The 18,782-nt window shown below is 43.1% G+C and overlaps 1 protein-coding gene across 4 annotated transcripts in view; it reads left to right on the top strand.

Annotated features, from left to right (window-relative positions):
• TRIP10 (thyroid hormone receptor interactor 10) overlaps positions 1–18,782 on the top strand; it is an 86,476-nt gene that overhangs the window by 53,136 nt on the left and 14,558 nt on the right. For all 4 annotated transcript variants that reach the window (XM_081317209.1, XM_081317212.1, XM_081317210.1 and 1 more), the window contains 6 exons: positions 4,959–5,074; positions 7,872–7,928; positions 9,414–9,561; positions 11,225–11,287; positions 12,966–13,070; positions 13,814–13,942. In XM_081317209.1, the coding sequence (XP_081173335.1) occupies positions 4,959–5,074; positions 7,872–7,928; positions 9,414–9,561; positions 11,225–11,287; positions 12,966–13,070; positions 13,814–13,942 (618 nt within the window). The remainder of the gene's footprint in view (positions 1–4,958; positions 5,075–7,871; positions 7,929–9,413; positions 9,562–11,224; positions 11,288–12,965; positions 13,071–13,813; positions 13,943–18,782) is intronic.

Here is an 18,782-nt window from a genome sequence, read left to right as displayed (position 1 = left end):
ATCTATATGAAGCCGCTGAGTGAGATCATCCGTGGTTTCGGGGTGAGGTATCATCAATATACTGATGATACCCAGCTTTTTATCTCCACCCCAAACCAACCCAGCGATGCCCTCGATGTGATGTCCCGTTGCCTGGAAGCGGTACGGATTTGGATGGGGAAGAACAGGCTCCAGCTCAACCCGGCCAAGACTGAGTGGCTTTACGTACCGGCATCTCGACTTGTCCAAGAGGTTCCATCTTTGGTTATGGGAGGAGAGGTGTTACCTCCCGTTGATAGGGCACGCAATTTAGGCGTCCTCCTGGACTCACGACTCAGTTTTGAAGATCATATTGAAGTCGTGGCCAGGGGGGCATTTGCCCAGGTTCGCCTGGTGCGCCAGTTGCGCCCCTATCTGGACCGAGATGCCCTACGTACGGTCACTCATGCACTCGTTACCTCCCAGATAGACTACTGCAATGCTCTCTACATGGGGCTGCCCTTGAAGACCACCCAGAGGCTCCAGCTGGTGCAGAATGCGGCTGCGCGGGTAGTGATGGGAGCATCCCGATACTCCCATATTACACCCCTCCTGCGTGAGCTGCATTGGTTACCGGTTGTCTTCCGGGTGAGATTTAAGGTGCTGGTACTTACCTTTAAAGCTCTACATGGCCTAGGCCCGGGATATTTGCAGGACCGTCTGCTGCCGGGGACGACTTCCCATCGCCCAGTGCGCTCACACAGAGAGGGCCTCCTCAGGGTGCCGTCGGCTAGACAATGTCGGCTGGCGACCCCCAGGGGGAGGGCCTTCTCTGTGGGAGTGCCAGCCCTGTGGAACCAACTCTCCCTTGAGTTCCCGATGGCCCCAGATCTCCGGTCCTTTCGCCGGGACCTCAAAACTTTCCTTTTTTATCAGGCTGACCTGGACTGACGATGGGTTTTTTAAATATTTTGATTTTAAATTGTTTAGTTAATTTATTTTGGGGCTGTTTATTTAATTTCTCTTAACTTTTGTATTGTTGTTTTTATTGTTGTTAGACGCCCTGAGTCCTTCGGGAGATAGGGCGGCATATAAGTCAAAAAAATAAATAATAAAATAAAAATAATAAAATATCATTAAAACATTCCTGGATTATAAGGGAATAATTCTGTCTAGATATTTGCATTGATATATCTGGTTAGAAAATGTATCATAGAGTTGGGAAGTGACTCTCTAGATCTCATAGCAGCTTGCTATTGTGATAGTTTTTATGGAAATATTAGTGGAATTAATCGGGTGAATTACTTAATAGAGGCAAAATGTTTTGGACACAACGTAACTAAGTTGCTAATTGTTCTTATAAAAATAGCCATTCTGGTTCAAGGTTTTTGTTAATTCAGGTTACTTAATACTTAGAGTACTTGAATTCAGAGTACATAGTTTATTGCTGGTTTGCTCATTAAACATGTCAGTTTTTAGATTAGAATAGAGCTGGAAGGGACCTTGGAGGTTTTCTAGTCCAGCCCCTTATTCATGCAGGAGAACCTATACCATCTCAGACAAGTGACTTTCCAGTCTCTTAAAAACTTCCAGTGATGGAGCACCCACAATTTCTGGAGGCAAGCTGTTCCACTGGTTAATTGTCCTCACTGTTAGGAAGTTTCTCATTAATTCCAGGTTGCTTCTCTCTTTGTTCAGTTTCTAACCATTGTTTCTTGTCCTGCCCTCTAGTGCTTTGGAGAATAGTTTCATCCCCTCTTCTTTGTGGCAGCCTCTCAAATACTGGAATACTGCTATCACGTCACCCCTGTTTCTTCTGTTCTTTAGACTAGCCCACGGGTCGGCAACCTGCGGCTCCCAGTCGCCCGGTGCGCGCGCACCTCTTCGAATGGGCAGTGGTGCGCGCGCACCTCTCCAAACCGCCGCCGTCCCGTTTGCACAGCTGCTGCGTTCGTCCATGTTTGATGAGCGCGGCAGGTCTCCGAACGGGATGGCGGTGGTTTGGAAAGGTGCACGCGCACCTCTCCAAACCGCCACCGTCCCGTTCGGAGGTCTGCCGCGCTCGTCAAACATGAACGAACGCGGCAGGTCTCCAAATGGGACGGCGGCGGTTTGGAGAGGTGTGCACGTACTCTCCAAACTGCTACCGTCCTCTTTGCACAGCTGCTGCGTTCGTTCGTGTTTCTTTCAAATGCGGAGGAATGCAGCAGCTCTGCAAACGGGGCGGCGGCGGTTTAGAGAGCTGCGCAGCTCCCCAAACCTCTGCCTCCACATTTGAAGAGCTGCTGCATTCATCAAACGCAGAGGTTTGGAGGTCCCGGGAGAGGGGGAGGGCGCTCGGGTGGCTCCGGCGGTGCCCGGGCTGAAGGCGCCGCCGCAACCCAGTGCCCATCGCCTGCGAGTCCGCCTCTTCCCCCCCCCCGCGTAAGCTGGCGGCACTGGGCAGCGACAGGTGCGTGCACCTCAGGATGTGGTGCGGGCATAGGGGGTGGTGTATTTTTTGCTTGTTTTGCGCATGCGCGTGCGTGCCCACATGCGCGTGCACATTTTGCGGCTCCCACTTTTTTGTGTGTATGACGGAACCGGTTCCGAGTGGCTCTTTTGCTGTTTCGGGTTGCTGACCCCTGGACTAGCCAAACCCACATCCTGCAGCCATTCTCCAGGCCTTTGATCATTTTAGTTGTTCTTCTCTGAACTTTTCCAAGGTCTCAACATCTTTTTGGTAGTATGGTGACCAAAACTGGTTGCAGTATTCCAGGCGTGGTGTTACTAGGGTTTTATAAAGTGATACTACTACTTTGCATGATCTTGATTCTATGCCTCTGTTTATGCAACCCAGGATTGTATTAGCTTTTTGGGCTGCTGCTGCACACTGCTGGGTCATAGTCAAGTTGTTTTAACACATTTGCAGATCATAATCATTTTCAATATATCTTTGTTTCTTCTCACAAACACGTTTAGTTGGAGAGCCTGAAACCCATATTTATGGCTTTCTCCTGTATAATTTTCCAGTTTTAAAAGGCCACATGAAAAGAAAGAGAACAAGAGAATGACCAACAGCTAGGTGGATGGATTCCATTGGTGTCACAATGTCTGCAGTGTTGAAAGACTTGGAGGACCAGTTGAGAACAGATCATCCTGGAGAAAATTAGGGTGGTTGTTAAGATTAACAGGGGCTTGATATGGCACATACTCATTGTCAGTTTTAAAAGGCCTGATCCAGATGTTTTCAATTTTATTGGGCTGGTCATCTGTTGATAAATCTACAATGTTCCTGTCGTCTTAGATTTTAACATTCTAGTGTTTGGAAGTAATTAGTAAAACAAAAAGTGGAGAAGGAATGTCTCCTATTTATACTGCTTTAGGGATAGTACCCATGTTTCCCCAAAAGTAAGACTGGGGTCTTTTTTTTTTAACCTCCAAAAGAGGCACCAGGTCTTTTTTACTCACCTCCTGCACGGACAGCCCTGTCCAGCTGGTCCACTTCTTCTGTAGCCAAAGGAGCAGCTGCATTCTGCAGTTGCAGTCTGGCCTGCATTTCAAAGTCAGGCTTTTCCTGAAGGCTCCTGCAGCTGAGTACCAAGCTATGGATTCAATCCATAGCTCGGTTCTCAGCTGCATGGGCCTTTCCAGAAATGCAGGCCTGACTGAGAAATGCAGGCCTGTCTGTAGAAGACACCTGAGAAGAAGTTGGCCCGCGAGGAAAGGCCTCGCAGAAAGGTAAGTGGGTGTGGGACGCATAGGGCAGATCCACACCCACACCCCCGCCCTAGCTTGATTTTTAAGTATGTGCCTCACCCCGAAACTAGGGCTTATTTTGCGGGTAGGCCTTACTTTCAGGGAAACATGGTATTTTTCTATATATCACTTCTAGCTCAATAATGCTATGTCCGGTATTCCGCCAACTAAATTAAAAATTCTTTATTCTTTATCAGACAGGCATATTAAGAATGCGATACTGTGGAGAATGTCTGCTTTGAGCTTGCTAAAGTATATAAAGCCAGAACTCTCTTTAGATAGTAATTCTGTCACATTGATCCTGACACAAGCATTGCCATCCGTGATTTGCAAAATTTGAGGAGATAAAGTGTACATTAGTGGATACAAAAAGGTTGGACTTTAATGTCTGCCAGCCACATTCTTATGAGTTGTAAAACTTACTCTGATTCCTAGTTAATGTCATGGGGGTGGGGGGGGAGGTATATAGGAATGTGGTGTATTGTTTCTTAACTACTATTCAGTATAAAAAGTTGAGATGCAAAAACCCTGGGCCCTTGCTTAGATGTTTAGTAGCATGAAAAACAATGAAGAATTTGCAGCTTGAATTGGGCTGATGTGAGTTGCATGAGTAGAATGAACTGCCTTGCCCCTATTTCCCACCCACTAAGCCTAGAGAGCAACTAGGCATAGAAAAAAGTGTTTATTATTTGCATTAGCTTTTGCTTATAGAGCTTCAAGTGGATTTTATCTTACATTAATTAGGGACTAGTTTCCACTGCAATACAATAAGGATCTGGCTAGAACTGCAAAGATTTCCACCAGATTGTCATTTTTATGGGACACGACAAAGTGATTAAATACAAGTGGGAGAAATCATTAGAACTGGGTATAGTTATACATGTATTTTTGTCTGGGCCTGATTACTTTTATGGATACAGTCCCTGGCATGTCACTCAGAGGCTGAGGGCAACCCTTGACCTAAAAAGCATTATAGGTTCTTGACTCAAGCCTCCGAATAAAATCTGGTTATTTTGGACAATAGTGTTTCAAACTGTGGCAGATATCTGCATGTTTGGTTGTTGCTTTTCCTTAATTCCTACTTTGCTACATGCACAGAATTCCTTTAGGGAGTCCCTGGCGATAGTCTAAGCAGACATAGCTCAGTCACCCTTTTTTTGTCATCTCTGCCTGGCCTTTGTGACACAATCTGTTTGGGTCACAGAAAAGGTCTGTGGGTTTTTAGCTGCATTGGATCACACTTCTCCCCTCTTCCCCTCCAGGATCAATTTGACACGATTGAGCGCCACACCCAGTGGGGCCTGGACCTGATGGACAGATACGTCAAATTTGTGAAAGAGCGGACAGAAATCGAGCAGTCATATGCAAAGCAGCTGAGGTAGGTATGAAGGAGAGGGGGTGGCAATGGGGCTGACAGATGCTTGTATTCAGGTTTTACGGAAAGGAAAGAATCCAAGTATTTACCTAGCTCAGCTCTGGGCAAAAGCAGTTATTGAGACTGCCCAATCCCAAAATCAAACCCTGGACTTTTTCCTGAAGCATCTAGACATGTCACTGTGGTTTATTAATTCAGTAGATGGGAAAATAGGATTTTATGTAGAAAGTAATAATATGTACAAATATGGAATCCCCTACCCCAGAGCAATCATAGCTTCTTATATCTGTGTCCTGTCATCAGGCTCAGTAGAAACTATGTTTGGATGCCAAATGCTGGGCACAAACAGAAAAGAGTTATTTCCATCTAAGGTCACTTACAAACATCCTGGTATTTAGCTTGCCATTGTTGCATGCAAGTAAATATGCTGGGAGTTATAGTCCAATATGTGTAGGGGGGAACCAAGATGGAGAAAAGTAATCTGTTCTCTGTGGAGCTCTGAAAAAAGTTCTGTTCCTCCACTGACCCAGTACTTTGATTTAGTATTTTAACTATTCCAAAGTAGCCTTCTCTATGGCTCAAGCCCAAAGCATTGCTCTTTCTTTGCCCCCATTTCCTAAAACTGTGGTTCCAAGTATCCCTGAACCTGATCCAAAGGCTGATATAGTCCCTGGAAGACCCAGAAAAGTTTAAAATGTCTGGCTGACTGGTGAATTCCATAGCCATGACTTCCATCCCTCTGCTTATCCCCACAGTGCTTAACTTCCAGACAACTCAATCCTAAGTCTCTGAGAAGCTTAGCTTGGACAGCAGCGGTACAAAAGTAGCATCCATTCCCCCACACCACCAATAATTTCTGAGACTATTTTGAATTACTTCTGGTTTATGGGGACCAAAATGTTATATCTAGTTTTGCCCTTTGAAAACCAAAGGCAGACATAGTTGATGGGATGGTTTGGTTTGGTTTCATAACTGGTTAACATATTTGTCTTTTTGCCAGTTATCTCCCCAAACATTCCCTATTCAGCAGAAATCAAGAGGGGGGAGTTTTGCCTGGATCCCACACTATAAAATCTTTTCTCCTTTCCTAGTCATACAACTGCAATGAGTAGAAAGGCACAAAGTCCAGTTTTTTCATCTCACTGCTCCTGGACCACTTTTATCCCATCAAGCTGATGAAAGAATATGTCCCAGGTCTCTGGAAAGCAAGCAGTATTAACCTGTCGTGTGTATGGCACAACTATAAAAACACCGTGGCTAATCTTGCTTAGATTTTGTTATTATTTTAGTAGATTCTCGCTGATCAGTTGGTGTCTGAAAGGATTCATTAGAATTTGATTTTTCAAATTGATGGTCTGTTAGTATCACCTGTAGATTCCTGCAAGAATAAAGTTAGTAGTTCTCTCTTAGCTTTGCTCTCTGCACTTTCTCACAATGTTATTTGTAAGATGCTATTTTTGTGTAATGATACCTTGCACTTTTCTCCAGTGATGAGAACAAATGTTCTGCAACTGTTCATACAGTGGAAGCAACTGTTTTGGAAGGTGGCTAAAAACTGAGGCATAAATGGGAAGCCCCCTCCTGTGAACCTTGCCCATACAAATAGATCAAAGCCGGTCCAGTCCAGTGTTCTCTTCCTCTTTTGTACCATATTGGCCAAATAAGAGTCCTCTTTATGGGCTTCCCTGAGCCAAGACTCTATTTCTTATTCCTGTACGCTGCAGTTAGTGTTTAGAGACAGCGACCACCTCTGAAGCCTGGGGGTGATACACATAATCATCAAAGTCAGTGTCCGTAATTTCCATGAATTATTTAATTCCTTTCCGTATTGATGTAAGATCGGGGGGAGGGACACATTTTGTGAGAACAAATTCTATACATAAAGGGTACTCCACAGGGGAAAAAAAAGAAATTTCCTTCTGTTTGCTGTCTGTTTCCTCCCAACTTGTGAATTTTTCAAGAGGTTGTGAGCAGTGTCACTCAGATTACAGTATTTCTGCACTGTTAGACTGATTATAAGATCGCGGATGCAAAGCACTGGAATCAGGAAAAATATATCTGTGATGCTTTTAGGCATTGTTAATTAATTAATTAGTTAAGAGCTAAAGAAGCTTCTTGGATGAGAAGCGAAATGTCTTCAAAGAGAAAAAAAGAAAGTCCAGTTGCCTCGTGAAAAAGCACCTCTGGGACAATCATGATCTGGATGACTTTGAATCTCCATAGATAATTAATTTATGATTTACTAATTTATTTATTAAAGTTCTATCTTTCATTAATATTAAAGATAGTTTGAATGGCCCTCTTTTCTTTTGAGAACTTCAACTATAAATTATGTTTGTTGATTGCTCTACAAAGCAATCCTGATTAATAACCTCTACTTTGCATCAGCCACATGTGTACTTTTCTGATATTTTAATACATTTGTTGATTCAAATTGAAGATCCAAGCTATAATAAGTATGGTGAGGCTGAAAACCTGTTGCTAATATTTTCCGCTGAAACAAAAGAAAAATCTGGAAATCTCTGCAACCAAGTAAGCTGGCTATGTCATATGTGATTTGAGATAGATGAAATGTAAAGAAAGTAGGAAAACTGCTATTAAATAAGAATAATTTTATCCAGGCTGGTATATTAATATTTCCATCTAAAAAAATCCAACAGTCTGAAGCTGCTTAAAAGTCTAATAATGAAGTGTAATTATGTCTGAATGAGGCAGTATAGCCTTTTAAAGTGTAGGTATGAGCTCACTCTGTTCCATTTCAGGTCAATATTGTATGTTATGCATGTTATCTCCTTTGTAGAAATCTTGTGAAAAAGCACCTTCCCAAGAGGACGGCTCGAGAAGATCCAGACATAAAGTAAGCAGTGAGCATATGAATTTAGCTGCAATGAAGCCAGGGAGATGGCCACACAGCGCTGTATATATTTCAAGCAGATAAAACCTGTCTGTTTTTAAACTTGAGCATAGCTTAGCAAGACCTGGGCAAGACGACTTTGCAAATTGTTCAGAGCAGCAGTCATCAAAAGAATCCCTACGAAGTAGCAGCACACATGATCCAAACTTGCATCCACTTTGCAGAACCAATATGAGCATCAGCAGGAAGACAGATGATGGAAGGAACACTGCAACGTAAACCACACGACTTACTTGATTCTGAGGTTTATAAAGTTGAAGGAAGACCTGTGGAACTCACCATTCCAGTTATTCAGTGAAATTTGGCATTGGTTAATATTATTGGACTGACTGGGCAGCTCAGCAATCTGGTCCACGTGTCCAGGAAATGGATTTCTTGCTCCAGGAAATAATTTATCTCTCTCAATCTGTATGATTTAATTATTGATCTTGCAATTTAGATTTATCACTGGGGGCTGCTTTTGTTATTGGTTGTACTTAGTATGCCCATGTTCTGATAGCTCACATAAGTAAAAAAAAAAGTGAAGAAAAAGAAATACCTAGAATATAGCTCTTACATAATTCTAAAAGTAAATCCAGGAAAGATACAAAACTTTGCATAAAAACTGAAATTCTGTGTCAAATCTTCATTATCTTAATACATTGGGTACAGACTTTACCCATAGGCGTGTTTTTTTTGTATAAGACACTAGCCATAAATATAAATATAATGGCTAATTTGGACTGTCAATATAGGGAAGTTAGTTTGGGTGCAGTTAGTATCTTTGTGGAAGGTCAATATATTTATGAACATAGGTATAGTAAACAAAATTGTATTCTGTCTCCAGCAGAGAATGAGGAAATAAAAACAGTGCAAAAATAGTTCTGCTACCCAGCAACTAGTATTCTGTGGTTGTTCTGTAGTAGTCTTTTTTCTGAACAGATATAACCATCACGGCTAAGAGCAGTTAGTGGTGGATCTTCAATAAACTGGTTTAACTCCTTTTTAAATCATCTAAGTTCGTGCCCAGCTTTAAAAAAAAATCCCATCTTTTTGCACGGTATTCCATGCATACATGTAGCTATTTTTGTTAGTGGTGTGTTCAGAAGGACCACTGTCATTAAGAAGGAATTGCTTATTGGTAGAGGGAGAAAACAAGTCCTGCCCACTTCTTTTTGTACATTTCCAGGCTTTAGAAAATGTACATGTTCTCCCTCCCAAGTTGTCTCTTTACTAGACTAACTCCAAGTTCTAGGGATATCAGGATCGTACTGGTTGCAGCACTTATGCCTGTTCCTACCTCCATTTTTGTTCTTATCACCCATATCTTCACTGAACTGTGAAAGACCACACTTCATTTTCATTGACGTGTAGTCCTGGAAGTCCTCTTTCTTGTTTGAGCAGAAGGAGTGTACAGGTTAAGTTTAAATAATTGTCTTTTCTTTGTAGGTTTTGTCAGTACCAGGCTTTCCTTCAAGTGGTGAAGGAGCTGAATGACTTTGCAGGCCAACGGGAGGTTATAGCAGAGGATCTTTTAGCCCAGATCTGTGTGGAGCTTTCCAAGGACTTGCAGGAGCTGAAGCAGGAAAGGAAATTGGTAAAATTGTTGGGAAATGAACTGTGGCAACAAGACATCCAAAATGGTAGTTCAGCTAGTAAGACAGGGCAAACATCAGGCTTTGATATCTTACGCCCTTGGCTTGAGGGTTGCATATTTTGATCTCCTCAGCATCTTTATTGTTGATGGCTCTCTGAGAATTTGGTGTCTGGAAAGACTGATTTTCACTTTGTCCCTTTTGGGAGGTCTGTCACCCATGGAGACCTTCCATGCTACTTCCCTGTTGTTGGTGGCTGTTGCTCTTTTTGACAACTAGAGTTTGTTTTTCTAGATATTTATGGTGCTTGCATATTACATTAAACACTGATTCGTTAAAACAGGCCACAGTCACTTTTTCAGAAAAGTAAATATGCTATTTGACCAATTTCTGGTTGGTTTTTCCTCTTTTTAACTGCTTTTGTCTTGCACCCCTATTAAGAAACTTTGGCAGGACATAAAAAAAACTTAGGACAAAGCAGGAAACAATAAACAAGTTATGCGTTTCAGCTTGCATCCTGTAATAAGCCACAGTTTCAGTTAATAACATAACAAATCATAGCTTCAAAATCTGCTTTATTGTCCTAAAATGAACCACAATTTTTTTCACCAGTCTTGATTACATCCTTTATGATCCACATCTTCAAAATAATAAAGGCCCGGGAATGTTTTAGAATATTTTTTATTTTGGCACGCAGCCACTGATTGGGATAGTCCTTTCTAATTTATGGAAGTTTCCAAAATTGCTTGCCTGGTGGCATGGAGGGGGCAGCAGTTTGAAGAGAAATTGTAGCTATTTATTTTAAAGACGCAAGAGTTCCAATTACAGATCTCCAAATGGCACAAGTTGTCATTGTGTGATTTTGCTCTCAGAAAGATTTTTGCAGTGCACCACTATAGAATCTATCCTGCTTTCTGTTGTGTTCAAATTTAAATAATGCTTTTGTGTAGGAATTACGGCAGCACGTTCATTATTACTGTAAAATAAAGAAGGGATGCCAAGAACTTCCCAGAAAACGATGAGGATTCTTTTCTGAATTGATAGCACTTCTGATTCCGTGTCATAAATCTTGCTGCCAAACTCCTCTCTTGGCAAAGTTGCCTTTGGATCTCTCAGAGTTTGAGTGGCTAGGAAAATGTTTTAAAAGCAGTGTTTACAATTTACCATTCAGGTATTTTGTTAATGCAGTATTTAAATATTTATTTTTATCATTAATTTAAAGAGTAGCTTATATGTATCTCCACCTCAGTGGTATTAGATCTCAGAACTGGAAGAATGCATGAATTGTAGATATTCTTAGTATAGTATTAGTGCAGGTTTCCCTCAATCACCTCAGGTGTTTCATATTTAGATATTCCTTAAATATTCACCTCCCTCCCCCCCATTTTCTGTTTTTGAAATTTTAGCTATATAGATATTCTTGGAGATAAAATATGTAGATGAAAAATAGATTTTGTGAGAGCAAAAGCCAACTTTGATGTAAAAGAAGCCACGGAGCCATTTGATGTTGGAAAGCTCTTTGAGGTTGATTTCTGGGATTGTTGAAGTTTTTACTCTTTGGAAGTATTGTCACCTAATGATTTGGGGAGGGAGAGTCAATGTGTTGGGAGTTCAAGAACTTTTCATAATGATTTTCTTTCTCTTAAATTTCCTTTCACTTTCCAGTATCTGCAAGAAGGCCGAAGGGCTCAGCAACAGCTAGAGAATTCCTTTAAGCAACTTGAAAATGTGAGTTCTGATTTTCCCTTAACAGTTTAGATTAACATACAGTTGTAAGGATTCTGTATTTTTGTCTTTGAAAACTTGTTTGCTTGATTCATATTTCAAACAGGAACACAGCTGTGGAAGACACTGTTCCCCCTCAGAGGTCTCCAAACATTTTGTGGATGGAAACATTGCTTGGAAAATAAATGGAGCTTTTTTATTCAAGCAATGATTCCTCTATCCAGTTTTTAAAAATTCTTTGGAGAGATCATGGATACAAGGAAACAGTGACATCCAGAGTGCATGTCAAGGGAGAGGAGGAACTTTAGGTTGTTGGTCCTAGGAAGCAGCTCTGTTTTGGAAATTTCCAAGAATTTATGATTTCACTTTCCCCAACCTGATGCCCTCCAGATGTGCTACATCTGTCATCCTGTAATCCCAGACCAGGATAGCCTGTAAAGCAGTTGTAGCTCAACCCGGCTTTCAGCACAAAATTAGGAGAAGCTGCTATAGAGTTTTGTGTATTGATTAAAATAATCATGGAGTTGGTTTTTTAGTGAGAAAAACCCCATTAGAGTATAGTACAGCTTTTCAGAGACAAGAGCAAACCCTTTTTCTGGGATTGTTTTCATTGATAATTTCACACTAATGTAAACAGAAAACTGTAGCAATTCTTGTCAATGCTTATTGTTTTCAGGGTTTGCCTTTCTGCATAATCAAAAATAAGTGTTCCTATGACTGAATGTCCTATTTAAAGCTCCAGATTTCCACAAAATAAAAAATTGCACATCATCAGAATGATTGTCCATGTGTAGACTAAGCATCCATATTGAACAAAAATTCTACAAAAAGTTGTGTTTCCAAACTTAGAGTACAACACCCTGCTAACTATTTCTGTTTTCCCTAGATTAGTTCTGTTTAGCATCTACGTTTTGCTTCCTGAGTTGGGGTAGAGGCCAGTATAGAATACCACATTCCTAGCAGGTCTAACATTTTCGTTAAGTTTAATCTTGAAGACATGGATAGAAGTTAATGGGACAAATAAATGTGCTAAACCAGACATTTCAAATAGTTAACTTCAAGGGAGCTGTTCTTGCTTAAAACTAAAAGGCAGTTTATTCTCACCAATAGAGTATTTACAGATTAGGCCTGAATCTAGTGCAGACATGTCAAACACACAACGTCATGTGACGTCGTGCAACGTATCGGGACTGTTTTGCCATTGCTGGCAATGGGGTGGGCGCGGCTTCTGCGTGAGGCGTCCGGCCCATGGGCCGGCAGTTTGACACCCCTGATGTAGTAGGAAAATGTGAGTAGTTGAGATGGTTCTTTCATTATTGCAAAGCAGTTTTTGAAGGTTGTTGCTTAAGTGCTTGCTAAAGATCTTCCAGTTGATAACGGCAGTTCTGTTCCCTCTTTCGATACACTTTTGTTTATATCATAAGATATAACCGTCTGAATCCCTTTTTAAGCATGCTTTTAAACATCAGAAGCAGAGCCCCTCGTCCTTTTTCCAGTTCTTGTTTAAAAACTCAGAATGGCTAATCAAATCAAGCCTATGTAGTGATTGTTCATAGCTCAAATGTGTTACTGAAATGGTGGTATTTCATTATTCAAGTCATTCCCACTCAGGTAAGCCAGCAAGGGAAGGCATAGCAACAGGCTGCAGGCAAGGGCAACACTCAGGTGCTTTTCTTCACAGAGCAAACGTAAGTTTGAACGTGACTGCCGGGAGGCTGAGAAAGCTGTGCTGAATGCAGAGAAGCTGGATCAGGACATCAATGCTACCAAGGCAGATGTGGAGAAGGTCAGTATCTGGACTGGTCTACTGTTTCCCAGCCCCAGGAGTAGTTATGAGGAGTTCTGTAATGGAAATGATGATTAAGATCCTGACTCATTTGTGCTAAAACCCAGGAACTTTCTGCTATTGAACTTTCGGTTGGTTATTCTGATGTTATGTTTCTAAGCAAATGATGGCTTATTTCCCCAGTAAGTCATAAAACCTGGGACACATCTCAGGGAAAACTTCTTGGAGAGAAAGAATGGTGCCAGATTATGCCAGCTGCCTTCCCCCCTATACACTTGTCCTCAAAACCTATTGTCAAAGCAGTCCTTTGAAGCCCCCAGATGCACTGCAGACACATCTTCTAGATGAGAGGCATTTTGGAAAATGGTACATAAGTCACTTTTACTTCTTTTGGAAGAAAAATTTAAAGGTGCAGACTTTTTTTAAAACTCAGTTCCCAGAATCTTTGCCCATATTGTTCAAACCTTTATGGGGGGGCGGGTTAGCGCTTGGGGCTAGTGGGGTTGGAGCACCTGGAGAAAGCGGTTCTTAGTTCTAGCTGGTAGCAACTAGAGTGCTCTTGTTTCCATTCAGATGATCATTGGGCTACCGAGGGTCATCAAATTAAGCAACACTGAGACAGAGAACAAGATTGCTTAAAGTGCATACTTGAATGAAGGAAATTTGAAGCTGGATTCTATTCTTCACTTGCGGCTTTGCTTGAAATACGGTTTTTCTCTCATCATTTCCCCAACTTTTCCCAGGCCAAGCAGCAAGCCAACCTGCGTAGTCACATGGCTGAGGAGAGCAAAAATGAATATGCTTCATATCTTCAGAAGTTCAATCACAATCAGAACCAGTTTTACTTTCTGGAGATGCCACAGATCTTCAATGTAAGTTTTTACATTTTTTTTCCTCCTGAATTTATGCCCTTTTTTTGTATTAAGTAGTCCCTTGAAGTAGTTTGTACAAGCAGTAATAATAATTGTGAAATAAAAATTATAAATCATCCACTTGTAAGTGCTTCTAAAATAACCCTAATCTGAAAGGCGAACAAGGGAAACAGATCTAAGAATTAACCAAACAGCAATTAAAGTCATGGGATCAGTTCAAGTGTAAGGATGACAAAAAGGCCTGGGAAAGAGAAACAAAGATCTGAAGCAGGTCATCAGAGAGCTCCAGGGTATTATACTTCACGGCTGCCACCCTGGAGGCATTTCCTAGAATGGCTCTCCCTCATCCTGAATCATAAAACTACAGGCTTTTTTCCCCCTGCCAGTGTCTCACTTGCTGCCAGAAAGGTACTGTGGTGATCGGTAACTGTGTCTGTGATCTTGATCACTAAATTCCTCTTAGGCTACTAAAATCTGTATAAGAGTCCGTACTGTGCAGATGCTTGCGTGAAGAAGTGGGTCTTTGGATATCACTTAAAAGTGGGGAAACAGCCATACTTCCTACCAGAAAATGTTTCCTCATGGAGGTATTCTACTAAGAAGGTCTTTGCCCTTGTCACTGTCTGGCAAGCCAGATGGTCTCTGTGGACCAAAGCAGAGAATAAAACTGATCATAGGGCATAGTTTGCCTAGCCTTGGGAGAGACAGTATTAAATGTGTAGGTAAAGAGCTTGATAGTCCTCGACATGCAACTGTAATGGAGCCTGCCCATTAGGGTTGATAGTCCATGGATGGTCGTAAAAAGGATAGTTCACATGACCAACACAGTTTATAAACTTTTGTGCGATGGTCATTAAGCAAACATGAGGGTTGTAAAATGAATGCTGTGGTCATTAAGCAAATCCATTGTTCGCTATGGTATAAGAGAGCGTTTGGAGGTCCACCCGATCTGAATCCGACCGATTGCGACTAAGAACCCATATTAGGTCTTATCTCGCAGCGATGAGGGTAGCGAGATCTAACTACTTCGCTGCCCTCATCGCGTCCGCAGATAATCGCCCGGCCGCCCTGTTTAGGGTGACCCGCTCCCTCCTTAATCAGGAGGTTAGTGGGGAACCCTTGCAGGGGCGGGCCGAGGAATTTAGTCAACATCTGTCGGACAAAATCGCTCGGATTCGGACCGGTTTGGACTCCGATTGGGCAGTATCGGACGATCAGGACACGAGCGGTCTTGTCAATGTCACCTGGGAGGAGTTCGATCCTGTGACTCCGGAGGAAGTGGACAGGATCAACTTTCGTCCGGTCTCCAACCTTCGCTTTCTTGCGAAGGTTGTTGAGAGTGTGGTGGCGCATCAGCTCCCTCTGGTCCTTGATGAAGCGGATTATCTAGACCCGTACCAATCGGGCTTCAGACCCGGGTACAGCACGGAGACGGCATTGGTCGCGCTGGTGAATGATCTCTGGAGGGCTCGGGACAGAGGATACTCCTCTGTTCTAGTCCTATTAGACCTCTCAGCGGCTTTCGATACCATCGACCATGGTATCTTGCTGCGGCGTCTCAGGGGATTGGGAGTGGGAGGCACGGTTTTTCAGTGGTTCTCCTCCTATCTCCTGGGACGCTCGCAGTCGGTGTTGGCAGGAGGGCAGAGGTCGACCGCGAGGCCTCTCGCTTGTGGAGTCCCTCAGGGGTCGGTCCTCTCGCCCCTTCTGTTCAACATCTACATGAAACCGCTGGGTGAGATCATTCGTGGTTTTGGAGTTGGGTATCATCAGTATGCTGATGATACCCAACTTTTCATTTCGACCCCAAACCACCCCAGTGATGCCCTCGACGTGATGTCCCGGTGCCTGGAGGCGGTCCGGGTCTGGATGGGGAGGAACAGGCTTCGTCTCAACCCTGACAAGACGGAGTGGCTGTGCGTACCGGCATCTCGGGATATTCAGGATATCCCACCCCTCATTATGGGGGGTGAGTCTTTATCTCCTGTAGATAGGGCTCGCAACTTGGGAGTCCTCCTAGACTCACAACTCTCCTTAGAAGATCATATTGTAGCTGTGACTAGGGGGGCGTTCGCCCAGGTTCGCCTGGTGCGCCAGTTGCGGCCCTATCTAGACCGGGATGCCTTGCGCACGGTCACTCATGCGCTCGTGACCTCTCGTCTTGATTACTGCAACGCTCTCTACATGGGGCTACCCTTGAAGACCACTCGGAGGCTCCAACTGGTACAGAATGCAGCCGCGAGAGTTGTATTGGGAGTCTCCCGATACTCCCGTGTTACACCTCTGCTCCGCGAGCTGCATTGGTTACCAGTTGTCTTCCGGGTGAGGTTCAAGGTGTTGGTAATGACCTACAAAGCCCTCCATGGCATGGGTCCAGAATACCTTGGGGAGCACCTGCAGCCGGTGTCAACTTCCCTCCGCCCAGTACGCTCCCACAGAGAGGGCTTCCTCAGGGTGCCGCCGGTCAAAGAATGCCGACTGGTGGCCCCCAGGGGGAGAGCGTTCTCTGTGGGTGCACCGGATTTATGGAACCATCTTCCGGTTGAGCTCCGGATGGCGCCCGATCTCCGCTCCTTCCGGCGCGACCTTAAAACCTATCTCTTTAAACAAGCTGGCCTGGCCTGATGGGATGGGGTGGGATTTTTATTAACGACTTCAATTTTAAATTTGTATTATCTCTGGGCATTGTTTAATTATGTTTTAATAATCTAATTTTAACTTTTGTATCTAATTTTTATGTATTGCCCTGTTCACCGCCCTGAGTCTCTTGAGAGAAGGGCGGTATATAAATTAAATTAATAAATAAAATAATAAATAAATAATTTTGCCAAAATCTGAAACTGCCGGTTTTCAGCAAAACCATCACAAAACACAGTTATGTGACCACAGGACACTGAAAACTACCATAAATATAGCTGGGCAACCGAAATTTGGTCATGGGACTGTGGAGGGGCCCCAATCATTGGAACTTTGAATCTAGGTCAGGGGTAGGCAACCTCGGCACTTTTATGACTCATGCGGACAGCCCTTAAGGTTGGTCCATCATAATTTCAAACAGTCACTAAGCAACTGGTAATAAATCAAGGACTATTCAGAGACTGTAGATTGACACCAATCTTAAACTGACCCTGAGGGGCAGCCAGCCTCACAGAGCAACTAGAGAGCTACGTTCTGCTCAGTGGCAGCTTCCAGACTGTGTGGATAATCCCAAAGCTGAGCCTGTTACAGGATGGAGTATTAAAACTAGAGTCTCCCAGTCCAGGGAGATTAATGCTTAACATTAACAGCATTATTTACTTATTTTAATATTCTTTGTATGCTACCCCCATCAGAGACTCTGGTGGCTCACCAACACAAAATGCATAATAAATCCACAAAGTCATAATCAACAGCAAACATAATAATCAGAGACCATATATAGAAACCATGATCACTGCTACCCTATTGTCCAAAGTGTCAACTAAAACAAAAATGATTGTTTTTACTATGTCCTAAATGGCAGCAAGGTTGTGCTAACCTGGGGTGGGGGAGGGAGGGAGTATATTCCATATAGAGTCAGGGTGGACTCGCAAAAGGCTTTTCTCTGCATTCCTGACTCTTAAACCATGTGAGGAAGTGAAACCAAAAGCATGGCATTCCCAGTTAGAACTTAACAGACAGGATAGGTCTGTGCTGGCGAACCTATGGCACAGGTGGCACGCAGAGCCCTCGCTTTGGGCGCGCGCTCCGTTGCCCCAGTCCTGGGCCTTCAGCTGGGTTTTATAAAACCTTTTCGCTTTAGGCCTCCGCCACTGTGTGCAAAAAAAGGGAAAAAAGGTTCAATCAATCAATCATTTTCAACTTCTTATGGGAAAAAAAAGAACTGACAAAGTTGGAATTGATTGATTGAACTTTTTAGTCCCACCCAGTCTGCCATTACCACCGCAGCCACGCCCACCCAATGGGCCACGCCCACCCGGCACCCAACGATACATAAGTGGGTTTTGGGTTGCAGTTTGGGCACTCGGTTTCTAAAAGGTTCGCCATCACTGGGATAGGTTGTACTCAGAGCAAACAATCCTGCAGAAACTGAGGACCTAAGCTATAAATAGCTTTATAAGGTGTGATTAGTACTGCAAATGTGTTCCCAATCCCCTTTGGAAACTGATGCTGCTCTTGAAAACTAGGTATTGGTCAATTAAACCAGGTTTAGCCATTTTATACCAACTATAGTATCTCAGTAGTCTTCAAGAACAGCTTCAAGCATCATCCACAAGATCACGAGGGCAGAGCATCTCCAGGAACAGCCTTATCTGGATCACCAGCTATGAAGTTGGGCAAAGCTTCTAGCCATAGCTTTCACTTGTTGCTCAGGGATCCTCTACTCTAGATCTTGGACCAGTGTCTGGGGAAGTGCAAACCCATCAGGAACAAAAGATGGTCTTACCCCAGGATCCAGGTGATTCTAGCTATTCTATCTTGCTAGGATGAACTTTTGTCCAGTCCAGCTTCCCATAGCCTAAAGAATTGAGGCATCTGTGGTATTTCCTGCCCAGTCCTGGATATCATCTCGTCACTGGTGATACTTCATCCAGAACTGACTGATGACCTCTCCCAATGGTTTTGTGCAGATGTTAAGTAGGATGGGGGAGAGGCCCAAATCCTGAGGCAACTCACACATAGGCTCATGCTACATAGTCTTTTAATTAAAAAGTGATTTTAGAAACTGTTGTGCTGCAAAGCAAAGCATCAACCCCTAGTATCATGTCATAATTCTTGGCAGAAATGCCTATGGGCCCCAGAAATATAACATTACAGTGTTTGAGACTATTCTGGGGTCCAACTTAGATTCTTGTCAACT

This window comes from Vipera berus (genome assembly GCF_964194415.1).
Source record: "Vipera berus genome assembly, chromosome: 2".
Lineage (NCBI taxonomy): Eukaryota > Metazoa > Chordata > Lepidosauria > Squamata > Viperidae > Vipera > Vipera berus.
The sequence above is the reverse complement of the archived record's forward strand: the minus strand, read 5'-3'. Positions and strand labels throughout refer to the sequence as shown.